Here is a 12578-nt window from a genome sequence, read left to right on the forward strand (position 1 = left end):
GAGAGGATTTTTTATCAAGTCATAAAATCTTTTAGGAAATCGAGCCGAAATATGGGACAAAATTTAGCGAAATTGCGAGCTTTCTGGCAGGAGGTAACTAATTATAAAACATTTTCGCCTTTATTCACGGGATGTAGCATAGAATTTTCTTTCATTTTGGGAAAAAATGAGTATTTTATCACTTATTGGAGTATAGGAATATTAAGATGAAGATGAAGAGAAATAGTGAACAAAAACACAAATCCACAGCGTAAACGAAATGAAAGACTGAACTCGTAGATGAATTTGGATTTTTATTTACTATTTTTACTATTTCTCTTCATCTTCATCTTAATATTCCTATACTCCAATAAGTGATAAAATACTCATTTTTTCCCAAAATGAAAGAAAATTCTATGCTACATCCCGTGAATAAAGGCGAAAATGTTTTATAATTAGTTACCTCCTGCCAGAAAGCTCGCAATTTCGCTAAATTTTGTCCCATATTTCGGCTCGATTTCCTAAAAGATTTTATGACTTGATAAAAAATCCTCTCTTAGCGACATAGATTTTTCTTCTCTTCATGCTTTAAACAAAGGCATTTTTGCCAACAAGATTTGATTCTCGCTGAATTTGTGAACTGCCAGATGACTTTTTTTCAACCTTGTTTTTTTATTTTTTTCCAATTCAATTTTTATTTCATTTTTTGAAAGAGTGCTTTTGTTCAATGTTTTTGACACATGTTTTTGGTTCATTTTTTCAAAAAAAATTCTGCATACATTCAATTTTTTTTTAGGAAATGTCACATTTGTGTTTTTTGGAAACTTTCATTTTCCTATAAAACTTTTCATCAAAAGCTCGACTTTTTTGTGGTTTGGCCAATTGGGCGAGGTACCCTATCACACTCATTAAGGCACTTCAATTTTCTAACCCGAAAACCTAGAGAACCTCCAAAGGGTTAATCATGGTGTTTTTAACGGTTATGGAAATATCACGTGTGAGAATAATATGCCTACTTTGGACAAAAATAGGTATGGTTTACCCGCAAGTACCTCACCAAAAAATATTATAATAAGTTTCAAAATAAATTCGAGTAAAAAAGTACGATAATTTTGAAGAAATTATATTAAATTACCTCGATCAACATTAATTATTTTTTAAAAATTCCATCGTAAAAATTCAGCGAAAGTAAAACATAAAGCACAATTAGGCAAATAGAGCATGAACAATATTTCCATCACACCCCTTCGAATTAAACCTCAAGTTCAAACCATTAAGTAATAATTTCGAGACAAAAAAAAACCAACCAGGTACCCATAGGTAGGTATAAAAAAAAAGTCTGCGTGAGAACCAGAAATCCTACACTCTTCGTATCCACACTATAATCTCTCACCGCAAACGCCAAGCCCTAGTCTAAGACTGCATATTAATTTAAATGCACAATATGATAATTAGAATAAAAGTTTTAATTTGATATTACCACTCGGAACTGGAACTCGAACCGATTGAACATGTAAAAAAATCGAATTAATTCTCAAATAATTAATATTTTCCAGCGATTAACTATCGCACACAAACAATCTCTCAAGATATCTACGTTATACAGGAACGTCGCCTTTGTGAAACTCAATTACAGAAAATTAGTTTCGTAGCTCGGGGGTAAATATTAAATTTATAACCATACCGCGGTTGTTCTTTATATTTAATATTTTTAATAAATGAGAACCGGAGAGCTAAGGTAGCTTCGCGTATAGAGAAGCTCACCCTGTTATTTTTTTCTACAATTTAAACATCTTTCATGTATTTATATATTAATAATACTTATACTTTTTTTTTTTTATGACATAAATACCCACATTCTAACCCCTTTTTTGTACACAACTATGCGCTAAATATCAATACCATCTACCTATATAATACGATTTAATTTTTAGATAACGGATCACTTCACAAATAGGGTACCTTTTTTTTTTACTCCTCTGTAAAAATTAATGCTAAATAATGTGTATTAAACGTTATCGAAAATATTGGAACGGTTTTAATTAAAAAACTCATCAAGCCTGGTACAGGAATAAGGATAAAGTCATACCTATACCTATCTACCTAATCTGAGTGGAAAAAATACGCACATTCACCCAAAAAAAAAAAAAATGTTGGGAAAAATCCATTAACTTTATTGGAGACATTAGCGTGTTACGAGTGCTCAAGTTTATGGGATAAAAGCACATGAGTCAAATGATGTATCAAGTTTTGAAAATTCCATCGGTAATTTTAGAATTTAATGGGTTGAAAAAGAGCGTCTCGTAATAAAATCTTCTCTCTAGCTTTAAAATGCTCGCCCTCAAAAACTACGTATCTCGTATTCGTATTCGCTTTTATAATATAATCGTGCATATAAAGAACAGTTTGTAATTTATAATTAAAACAAATAAGTAATTATCAATTTATAATGCGTGAGTGAGTGTACTGCGCACCAAAGCCAGAGCCACACAACACACAACAACCATCATGTCGTCAAATAAAAAAATATACGAGTACGACTCGTATAATAATTCTCAAACGCAGGAATATAAGTACGTCAGAGAGTAATAATTTTTTTAATATATTGCACCAATAACGTGTGTATTCTGTACGTATTAATTATTCCGTTACATACGTTTTAATGAATCTTCCATCGGTTGACACGTTATTGTGAAACTTATTCAACCGGGGTAATGTTGAAATCGATAACAAATTGAAAGTTGTGGTTGAAAGCTTCATCAATATAAACTCGAAATGTGTGATCGATTACCACTGAAGGCTGAACATACACAGAATGGAATATTCTGTATAGGATTTCCATCAGCGTTAAATGTGATAGCGTCAGCGAAACCGTAGGGGAAAGTTTTATAACTTCCAACTATTCTCGCGAAAAACATCAGAGGGCTGAACATTTGCAAAAAAAATCAACGTCTAAAGTTGCAAAGTGCTTCCATATATTGATCATATATACTTGAAGCCTGAATATGATTAACCGATATTCGAATGATGAAATTAAACCTGCCAAAAATCAAGTATAATACAAACAGTGAATACAGAACAAGGTTTTCATAGAATACATAATATATATGCCATATCTAGTACTTGGAATTGCCAATAAATAATCGTAATACCATAATCGACGGATAGAATTCATCAAACTTATCAAATTTCAAATAAGTTAAAGTTATCGTTTCGTATCGTACGAGTTACACATGTGACCAAATCATCGAACTTGTTCAGTTAGTATCTTACGGTTACATACATTCGAAAGCTGAACCGTAGTTATATTAAACCTTACTTCATATTATACTCGAAATGATCAATCATTAACCGGAGATGGTTGATAAAGTAGGATCAATAATTGGAATGGGGTTTTACTTCATCGAACTGACTGATAAATCCATCGGAACGGTAGCATGGCTGGTAACCCCAGCACTCACATGATAGCTCAGAACTCAATTTTCTGTTATTTTGATCGTTTGAGAATTATTATTCATCGTGAAGCGATTACATTCGAAAATATTACTTATTTATCAATTGAATATTATGAATAATCAACAAGTTTGACGTAGTATAATAAATAAGTATGAAGAACTTACCAACACGATAAACAGCTCGTCTTGGTACATGTTTCACGAAGGTATTTCGTAGAATTTCTGATAATTTGAGTTGAAAACTAATCAGCCGGCCAATTTTTCGGAATTATAAAAGTAATTACACATCTAATTAATAACTCACTCCGATAATTATAACGAAATTATGATTCAACGTGAACCACGCACTTGAGATGAGATCGACCATCATTCGGCGCCAAATTCGTCACTGTTTCGATTTCGACATAGATCAGAAAAGGATAGAAGAGCAAATTGACAGATACAATTCGTTTGATCGATTTGTTTATCTTTTATCAAAAATAAATTTCCACCAATCCGGATCGATCAATCACGTTTACTTCAAAAACATGTTCAAACGTGCAACAATATTCTGAATAATCAATATTATTTTCTTTTTTGTACCTGCTCGAACTTGCGAAAAATGATTTTTCAAAGCTGTGATCTTTGATTATGGTTTTCCGAATAATTAAAAGCGCATTATCACAAATTGTACTTTCACAGGTGTACTCAACTACATTTCAGTAAAAGTCAAACTTGGAAAAAATAAAATATGAACGTAAATCTATAAAATAATACTAGAAGGAAAATCAAAATCAATCAATCAACAGGTTTTGAGCGAAACAAGTGATGTGATCGTTACATTTTCTACATTCCTACGTATCCGTATGTAATTAATTCTAAACTTATGGCATTACAAACTGTAAAATCAATAATGAATCAAGTATTACTTAAGATGAATATTAATATTTTGAACAACATAAATTCATACAAAAACAAAAAAAAACTTATGCAAAAATAAAAACAAAACCCTTAAAAACACTGATGCGTAAGTAATTGCGATTAAAATGTGTCATTGGTCAACTCGGAGAGAATCCCATAAAACCTCGCCTTGTATTTTACAAATATGCTTCGATGTTCGGGATCAGCGACTAAATAACAGGAAAAGAAAAAAATTTCCATTAATAAATGATAATTGAAATACTTAGAATAGATATAATAGAATTGAATAATGAACAAAACAAAAAGAAATGAACGAAAATATTAAAAATGAACACTAATGACGAATGTTGAAATTATTCACAAGATTCCTTTTTTGGGGGGGGGGGGGGTGTTTATAATTACTTTTGATTAATGCATAATTCGAAATTAAGGAGCAGTTTTTTTTAAAACCAAGTCCTTCTTTCTGATGACCCCACTCATAATATACAATGTCATCAAATTTTTTATACTCAACTAAATTAGATAAAAAAATTTTAAAACCCAGATAGCCCATCTCTTTGTACTAATTGTAACTTTATTTCTAAATATGTTGTAGGTATACCCTAATTATAAGTTTATCTCAATATAGAGCCCCTAGCCTAAGTTGCTGTAAATGGCTCTTAATAAATAAATAAATAAATAAATGAAAGAATTTATTATTATTTACAAATTTTCAGTGCTCGCACTCAATTATTCAAAACAAGTCCTCAACTTTGGTATTTGTAAGCAAAAGTGACAAAACGTGAGCGAAACATTTTAATATAGAAAAAGAAAAAAAATCACAAAAAAATACCAAGTAAAACAGAATATCGCAAATTGAAAATCTGAAATGTTTCATTTTTTAATTTTTAATTTTGAAACTTTTTAGTAAAAAACAAAAAAAAATGTTTGGCAACAGAGTAAGATTTTTTGAAATTTCTGGCAAAATAGTCAATTTTTGGCAAAATATATGTAACAAGTCTTGAACAATTTTAACAAAAGGAAGGGCTTTTTGGCAACTTCTGGCAAAAAGCAACACTTGGGATAGTTTTTGAAAAAAGTGACTGAATTTTGTATGCAAAAAAACAATTTTTAACAATTTTGTTAAAAAAAAGAAAATTTTTTACAATTTTTGGCAAAAATAAAATATTGATAATTTTAGCCAAAAAAAGATCTTCTTTGAAATATTGGCAAAAAGTGGCACTTTTTGGTAATGTCAGACAAAAAAGCAAGGCTTTTGGATCGGATAAGTAATTTCTGAAAAAAAAAGGTAAAAATCTGTAGCAATTATGCTGAAATGCAAGAATGTTTTCTAAAGAAAAATTCGTCAGTTTTGGCAAGAAATAGCAATTTTTGAGAATTATTGGGAAAAAATTATATTTTTTTGCAATTTATTCCGAAAAGTGACTTTTTTTTGCATTTTTTAGGGATAAGAATCACACGTCTCTGTAATTTTTGGCAATTTTAGGTGAGAATTTATTTCAATTTTTGGCAAAAAGCAAAACATTGACAATTATTTCAGCAAAGAGTAGGACTTCTTGGAAATTAACTACTGGCAAAAAAATAATTTTTCTGGCAATTTCTGCCAGAAAAACAAAGCTTTTGAGTAAAATAATTTTTGAAAAAAAAAAAAAAAAAAAATTTACAAAACTTAAAATTTTACAAATACTTAATACAACAATTTTTAGTTTTTGGGAATTATTGAAAAAAAAATTATATACATATTTTATCGCGATTTGTTTCGAATAGTGAAAGACTTCTACATTTTTTAGGCAAAAGAATGACACTTCTCCGTAGTTCTTGACAATTTAAGGTAAAGAAGCAATAGCAATTTTTTGGAAAAAAGTAAGACTTTTTTGGAATTTTTTGGCAATAAGCACGATTGATAATTTCAAGAAAAACCCGGACTTTTTAAAGCGATTATTGGCAAAAAATATACTTTTTCGCAATCTTTGTAGAACATTGGAGATTTTGTGTTTTTTTCAATTTTTCGATTAAAAAGCGAGACCTTTTGGCATTTCTTGACATAACAACGGAACTTTGAATTTTTGCCTTCGAGTAATCTTTTCTGTATAGTAGTGAACCTTTTTTCCAAAACGTTCGATTCAGGTCTTCAACTTTCTAATTTTACAATATGAATTATTTAATAATTTGTTTTTCAATTTCAAATTACTTGACTCGTTATAAAAAATTATAATTTTATTCGAAAGAATTATTGTACTAGAAAGAGGATTCAAGGTTTCGTTATCATTTTTCAAATTCAGATGTGAATAGGGAATGGCACTAGGCTAAAATATTATCTCAGCAAAATTAACGACGAAAAAAAATTAGAAAACGGATGAGTTCCATTCATTATTAAAGAACACTAATAGAAATTAAAATGGAGAATTTAACAACAAAAAATTGACTTTTGAGCCAATTTCAATTTTTAAACTTTTTTTTAGGTTTATGACTTGAATTTGAATTCAAAAAAAATGTTCATTTTCTAATTTTACGTATACCAAGCTGCTAAGTACAATAACATTAAATGAAGAATAAAGACAAATGTTACCTCCGGAGATGTTGTTGGAGCATGTCTTTCCACCGGTTTACCTTCTTTGTCGACAATGAATTTGGTAAAATTCCATTTAATGAGACTGTAGCAACAAACACGCAAAAACACGATCAGAAAAATTATTAATTTAAAAGGGAGAAAAAAACGGTGAACAAAATACATACTTTCCCAAAGTACCAGGTTGCTCTTTTTTCAGGTATTTGTACAAAGGATTGGCATTTTTACCGTTGACTTCGATTTTCTCAAAGAAATCGAACGTTGCGTTCTTCTTCTTGACAAACTCGCAAATGGTATCTGCGTCTCCAGGTTCCTACGACAAATCAGTTGGAATTAAGAAACGAAACAGCTTCATTACACGATAAAGAGCTGAATTTGTATAATACGAGTATTTTAAATTTCAAGTGTAGTTACCTGTTTTCCAAACTGATTACAAGGGAAAGCTAAAATCCTAAGCCCTCTACTACGTAATTGGTCGTCGATTTTAACCAGCTGTTCGTAATTGGATTTAGTAAGTCCACATTTTGATGCAACGTTTACAACCAGCAATACATTGCCCCTGTTAATTAAATAAATCGTATTTGTATTACGTAAATTTTCAAATTAAAATCTGTAACATGAATTGAATGTAAATTGTTCATATCTTACTTGTACTTGTCCAATTTTACTTCTTCGCCTTTGATATCTCGTACGGTGAAATCATGAACCGATTTAGCATTCTCCCAATCGAATTCCGGTTGATCGGCCATTTCTGAAACCTGCAGAACAAACAAAACCACACTCGAATTACGAACAATTCTTTCGCTAACTGAACGCTTAAATAAAAGCCTACCTACGAAATACTTGACAAAATTGGTGTAAGTAATTAAAAATACATGAAATTTAAACTCCCAAATATTTTGAATATTTTAACAAGGACGATAGTAACGTTGACGACAAATTACAGACTTCTGGGTAATGAATCTGAATAATAAAACTTTGATCTTTAAAATATCATCGAGTCAGTCGAAATTTTCTTTGCGTAATATCAGGTAACGAATTACCGGATTACGTACAATTGTACAACGTACACATTAGAAATCACAAAATTGTAAGTTTAAATTACATTATGATAGTATTTATCTCTCAGGGTCGATTAATAATTCAGAAACCAATTTTGATTTTACCATGCGAAAATATAACACGATATTTTAATGTAAAATCGATTCGTAATTGAAGATAGGGCGACATGAATGATTAGAATCATTTATTGAAATGGAATTTTTTCAGCCTATAAGGATAACGGAGAAAATGGAAATCGTGCTTCTAAACAAATAATAGAAGTCTGATGCTTCTGCTGTAAAAAAAAAAAAAAAAAAAAACTGACATAACTGACATAAGATATGAAATTATGAATGAGAGCAAACTTCATCTACATGAAATTAGATGAAATATTTGACAATACATAAATGATAGGTACCTCAACATATCTAAGGAATACTACTGAAATACATATGTCGTTATAGGAGTAATTTTCCAAAATATAATCAAGCAAATTAGTGTCAGGCTACGTACAGCTCGAGGAAACATCAAACAAGAAGCGTTATAATGTCATTTTTGGATCAATCACTCTAGTGGTTATCTAAATAGCGAGAAATTCAACGGGAAGTCATCGACAAATGGGTACTTACACGAATACAAAACGTTCTACTAAATAAACACCTGATATTAACAAACTTCATAGTTCATATTTGCCTTGCCCATTTACTATTTCACTTGTTGCTCTTTAGCATAATGAACTATAACATTAAGGACGAAAAATATTGCGTTATTTAAACAAAATTTTTATACATTATACGTACATCGAAGATATCATAAAACTGCCAAACAATATAACTGAGAACGACGCCGAATATGGCGATACAAATATACCATAGATTGCACTTCATTTCATCGTCCATATAATGCATAAAATGGTTTTATTCTAAAATCACTTTTCGATATTGCAGCGAGAGGAATCATAAAAGCATAGTTGGTACGTATAAAAGGATAAAACTGTGACATATGAACTCACTTGTAATAGTAAATTAATTCGCAGCTGTGTAAATTTTGACCGAATAAAATCACGTACGATTGTTGCTATTTAAATGAACGTCGAAATTGTTGAAAAAATCGATTCAACCAGTGCTATTGCTAATGTAATTCAGACTTTCAATGCCATTTTCCGGTTGCAAGTTGTTATGAAAGAGAGAACTGATAAATAATTATCAGTTTTTATTTATTTACGTTGGCTGAACCGAATATCATGACATGAAAAGATGGCGACCGGACCGGCGAATGAGTTCATAAAAAAATAAAATCCGTAATGATGGTTTCTCGCTCGTCAGATGTAAAATTGCTTTGGGTGGGGTGTTCGAATTCTGTAAAATTTATGGACGAAACAAACAGGACATGATGGATGATGACTCCCAAATATTCATTCCTCACTCATGGATTGAAACTGGAAAAGATAGAGATAATTTACGAGTTTTTCGGTTTTGAAATTTGAAAAAAAAAAACACTGTATTGCACTATTGCAACTGAAAGAAATATTCGAAAATGTAATGAAAATAGTTGAATAATCTGATTTCCAAAAAAGTTTATACTTCACGAAGATTTAAACTTAATGTTGGAGACTCAGACTAACCGAAAATTCTATCAACGACTTGATCAAATATCAACCCTCTAAACCACGATTTGTAGTAGATGAATTGGTATAAAATACTTCTGAATTGTAATGAGCTTGAAGAACTAACAGAATATGTGAAATTGAAAATGGATATTCCAAACAAAAAGTTCCCAGCTAATGATTTTCTAAATCAATAACAATCGATGATTATCATCTTATCCTAAAAAACTTGACAAATTAATTCACTTGCATCGTCTTCCTCTTCCTTGGATTCGACTTTCTTTTGTGCAGCTTTTCCTCGTTTTTTCGTAGCAGCTTTAACGGTTTTTTTGGCAGTTGTGCTAGAAGAGGGAACGATTTCTGGTTTTTTACCAGCTAATCTGAAAAAATGATCAATCGTGAACACAATTTCATTCATTTAAACAAGATACTTTTATTGGTAAGACACTGACAAATCAACATAAAACCAATTCAGATGCTATTTTATTATTCAGTATTTACCTGGCAGACTTTCGCTCTGGCACTTCTTCAGTCAGCTTGCGTTTTGTTGACTTTTTAGCTCCTTTTGCTTGAGTTGCTTTTTCCGACATATTGATAAGTTCTAATGTACTTCTAAGGATTGAAAACGATAAAATAACACTGGAATAACAGAATAATCTGCGAAAAAGAATTGACAGAAAATTTCAACCGCACACAAACGTTTCAACGAATTTTCTTTCACTTTCAGGAACAAAACCATGCAAAGGATCAGTGATAACAGCTCACAAAAGGCGGGAATTCAGGATTCAAAGGATCGGAATTCGGATTCGGAATTTTGAAAAAAAAAATTAAAAATTTTTTTTGAAACAAACAAAGCATTATAATATTGCGGTAGTCGACTAAATTTTTAAAATTTTTATTTTTCTTGATTTTCAAATTTATTTTTATTTAAATTTTAATTGATTCAAGTTTTTTACTAGTTTCACTTTTCACTCATGAACAAAACAAAGCAATGAAGCATGAAAAAGTAAAGTGAATGCTTTTTCATTCACCGTCAGTCGTCAACTGCAGGGAGAAAACTGAACATTTTGTTGCCTAATTTTTGCAACGTAATGTTTTTTTCATTTTCAAAAAACAAAATATACATGAACATAAAATTAAATCATTTCAACATGTAGTAGGAAATTAAACTTAATTGAAGTTGGGATACTCGCTCTTTCACTCGAGTCTCAATACTCAATAGTCAATAATTTATTATCATTATATGTTTTACTTCGTTTCATATAAAATTTTACAACTTTTAATGAATAAATCAGAGAGCTGCTTCTTTCTTGAGTTCTCAGTTCTTGAATCAGACACAAAACCCCTACCTACTAAATTAAGCTCCAAACTAAAAATGGAACCTCATCGGTCATTCACGAGTATGCAATAACCGATTTAAGATTTAACCCGTAAGGAGACCTCCAAGGGTATTTCATCTTCATCACAACATTCATGTCTATAGCATTAGCTGCCTGTGGAACCAGTCGTTTTGCAATCAGGTACTTAAAATTTTCATTGTGGTGGACTAAGGGTCCTCTTACTTTTGAAAAAGAAATCGGGCCAAATCGGTTATTGCACACTCGTGAGGAGACAAAAGTTCCAATTTTCAATATTGAGCTCTCTAACACATGTTGCAGCAGTTCATTACAGTAGATGTAGGTACTGAAAAAATATCACCTTTGTTCTAGACGATTTTTGCCAGCATATATGGCATAAATACATATTTACTGATTAATTTCATTCTCACCAACAGCCAAAATAATATCTAATGACTATCCACCATCTTAATTGGAAATTTGGAATTTCGTCGAAATCACGAAGTCATGAAAGATGAAGTTTCGACGCCCAAGGAAGAACCTACAACGTTAACTCAGGATCACCTGTGACCTGTAATAATAATTGGAAATTACTTATACAAATTACAAGAAAATAAATTCCTATTAATTTCGTTTTTTACAATCCCAAGTGCCTCCATTTAATTTTCATAAAACTACTTACTTTTTTTGGAATAACTACGAGTATTAAAAAAATAACGCAAAAACTTGAAATAAAGTCTTTATAATAATATAATAATACTTAATAATTTAGGTAAGAACAGAATTCTGAAAAAATAAATTAACTTCCAAAAATAATAAATTAAAAGTAATTAATATTACTTAATAACAGTAAAAGTAACATTGAACACATAAATATCAAAACTTCACTGCAAACTATAACATAGGCATTTGCTGCCTATCGAATTATTAATAGTCAAAGCAGAATTTCGATTTTTTTACAATTTGGATTTATTTTCCAATCTCCAAACACGTCTTGCGTACTCATCGTTCACAGTTAAACGACTCAAATGATTTACATCTGAAAACAGAACACAACAGATATGAATATTGAATGAGTTTCAACCGAAACATTTTCATTTGAAAATTTTAGACTATAGCTCACCTTTCGTCCTAATGTAATCTTTCAACGGCCCAATAAAAACCGAAGCCGGAATCGCAATAGTCATATGAGGCACGAGTAAATCTTGCACTCTCAGATTATTCGAAATAATACCGATTAATTCGCCATTCTTTCTAATCAAAGCTCCTCCGCTAGAGCCTGAATTGGAAGCACATGCGGCGATTATCATGGATCGAGGATACACCTTAGCTATATGGCCGTATGTGACCGAAGGTCCTTGAATAGTTTGATTTTTAAATGAAAACAAAGGATATGCCACCGTGTACACTTGTTCACCTGCAACAAAAAATTATACGTAAACGTGATATCATCGCTCGTATGCTCGATGGTTGTAAATTTTAGGAAATGCAACACGAATATCAATTAAAAAATACCTCTGTTGGAATGAGTTAATGGTGCTTTGAATTCAGTACATTCTTTGAAATTCGACGGCGGAACTTCAATGACGGCAAGATCATAAGGTGAATTTTCAGCTGTGGCGTACAATATTTTGGCGTTATAATATTTTTTACGTTTGTATTCAACGAGAACGTTTGTCTGAGTGGACTGA

At 30.9% G+C, this 12578-nt stretch overlaps 2 protein-coding genes across 9 annotated transcripts in view; both read right to left on the reverse strand.

Moving 5' to 3' along the window:
• Positions 1 to 4080: 4080 nt before the first annotated feature.
• Positions 4081 to 10287, reverse strand: Gtpx (Glutathione peroxidase homolog with thioredoxin peroxidase activity). Of its 7 annotated transcripts, none has more exons than XM_065360248.1 (7): positions 10052 to 10287; positions 9801 to 9930; positions 7552 to 7661; positions 7318 to 7462; positions 7071 to 7216; positions 6904 to 6988; positions 4081 to 4543 (listed from the first exon to the last, which is right to left on the reverse strand). In XM_065360248.1, exons 1-7 carry the CDS (start codon positions 10138 to 10140, stop codon positions 4511 to 4513), a joined length of 738 nt encoding a protein of 245 aa, XP_065216320.1. In that variant the 5' UTR covers positions 10141 to 10287; the 3' UTR covers positions 4081 to 4510. The 7 variants fall into 7 exon arrangements, with proteins under 7 accessions (XP_065216320.1, XP_065216322.1, XP_065216324.1 ...); XM_065360250.1 differs by lacking the exons at positions 9801 to 9930; positions 10052 to 10287 and adding exons at positions 8574 to 8681; positions 8957 to 9139; XM_065360252.1 differs by lacking the exons at positions 9801 to 9930; positions 10052 to 10287 and adding an exon at positions 8957 to 9137.
• A 1326-nt stretch (positions 10288 to 11613) lies between these two features.
• The window catches only part of LOC135842265 (peroxisomal leader peptide-processing protease), a 52847-nt gene continuing 51882 nt past the window's right edge, over positions 11614 to 12578 (reverse strand). For both annotated transcript variants that reach the window (XM_065359634.1, XM_065359633.1), the window contains 3 exons: positions 12403 to 12574; positions 12011 to 12304; positions 11614 to 11926 (listed from right to left, as the gene is read on the reverse strand). In XM_065359634.1, coding sequence (XP_065215706.1) covers positions 11844 to 11926; positions 12011 to 12304; positions 12403 to 12574 — 549 coding nt within the window. In that variant the 3' untranslated portion in view covers positions 11614 to 11843. The remainder of the gene's footprint in view (positions 11927 to 12010; positions 12305 to 12402; positions 12575 to 12578) is intronic.

The sequence above is a fragment of the Planococcus citri genome, chromosome 4, assembly GCF_950023065.1.
Source record: "Planococcus citri chromosome 4, ihPlaCitr1.1, whole genome shotgun sequence".
Classification (NCBI taxonomy): domain Eukaryota; kingdom Metazoa; phylum Arthropoda; class Insecta; order Hemiptera; family Pseudococcidae; genus Planococcus; species Planococcus citri.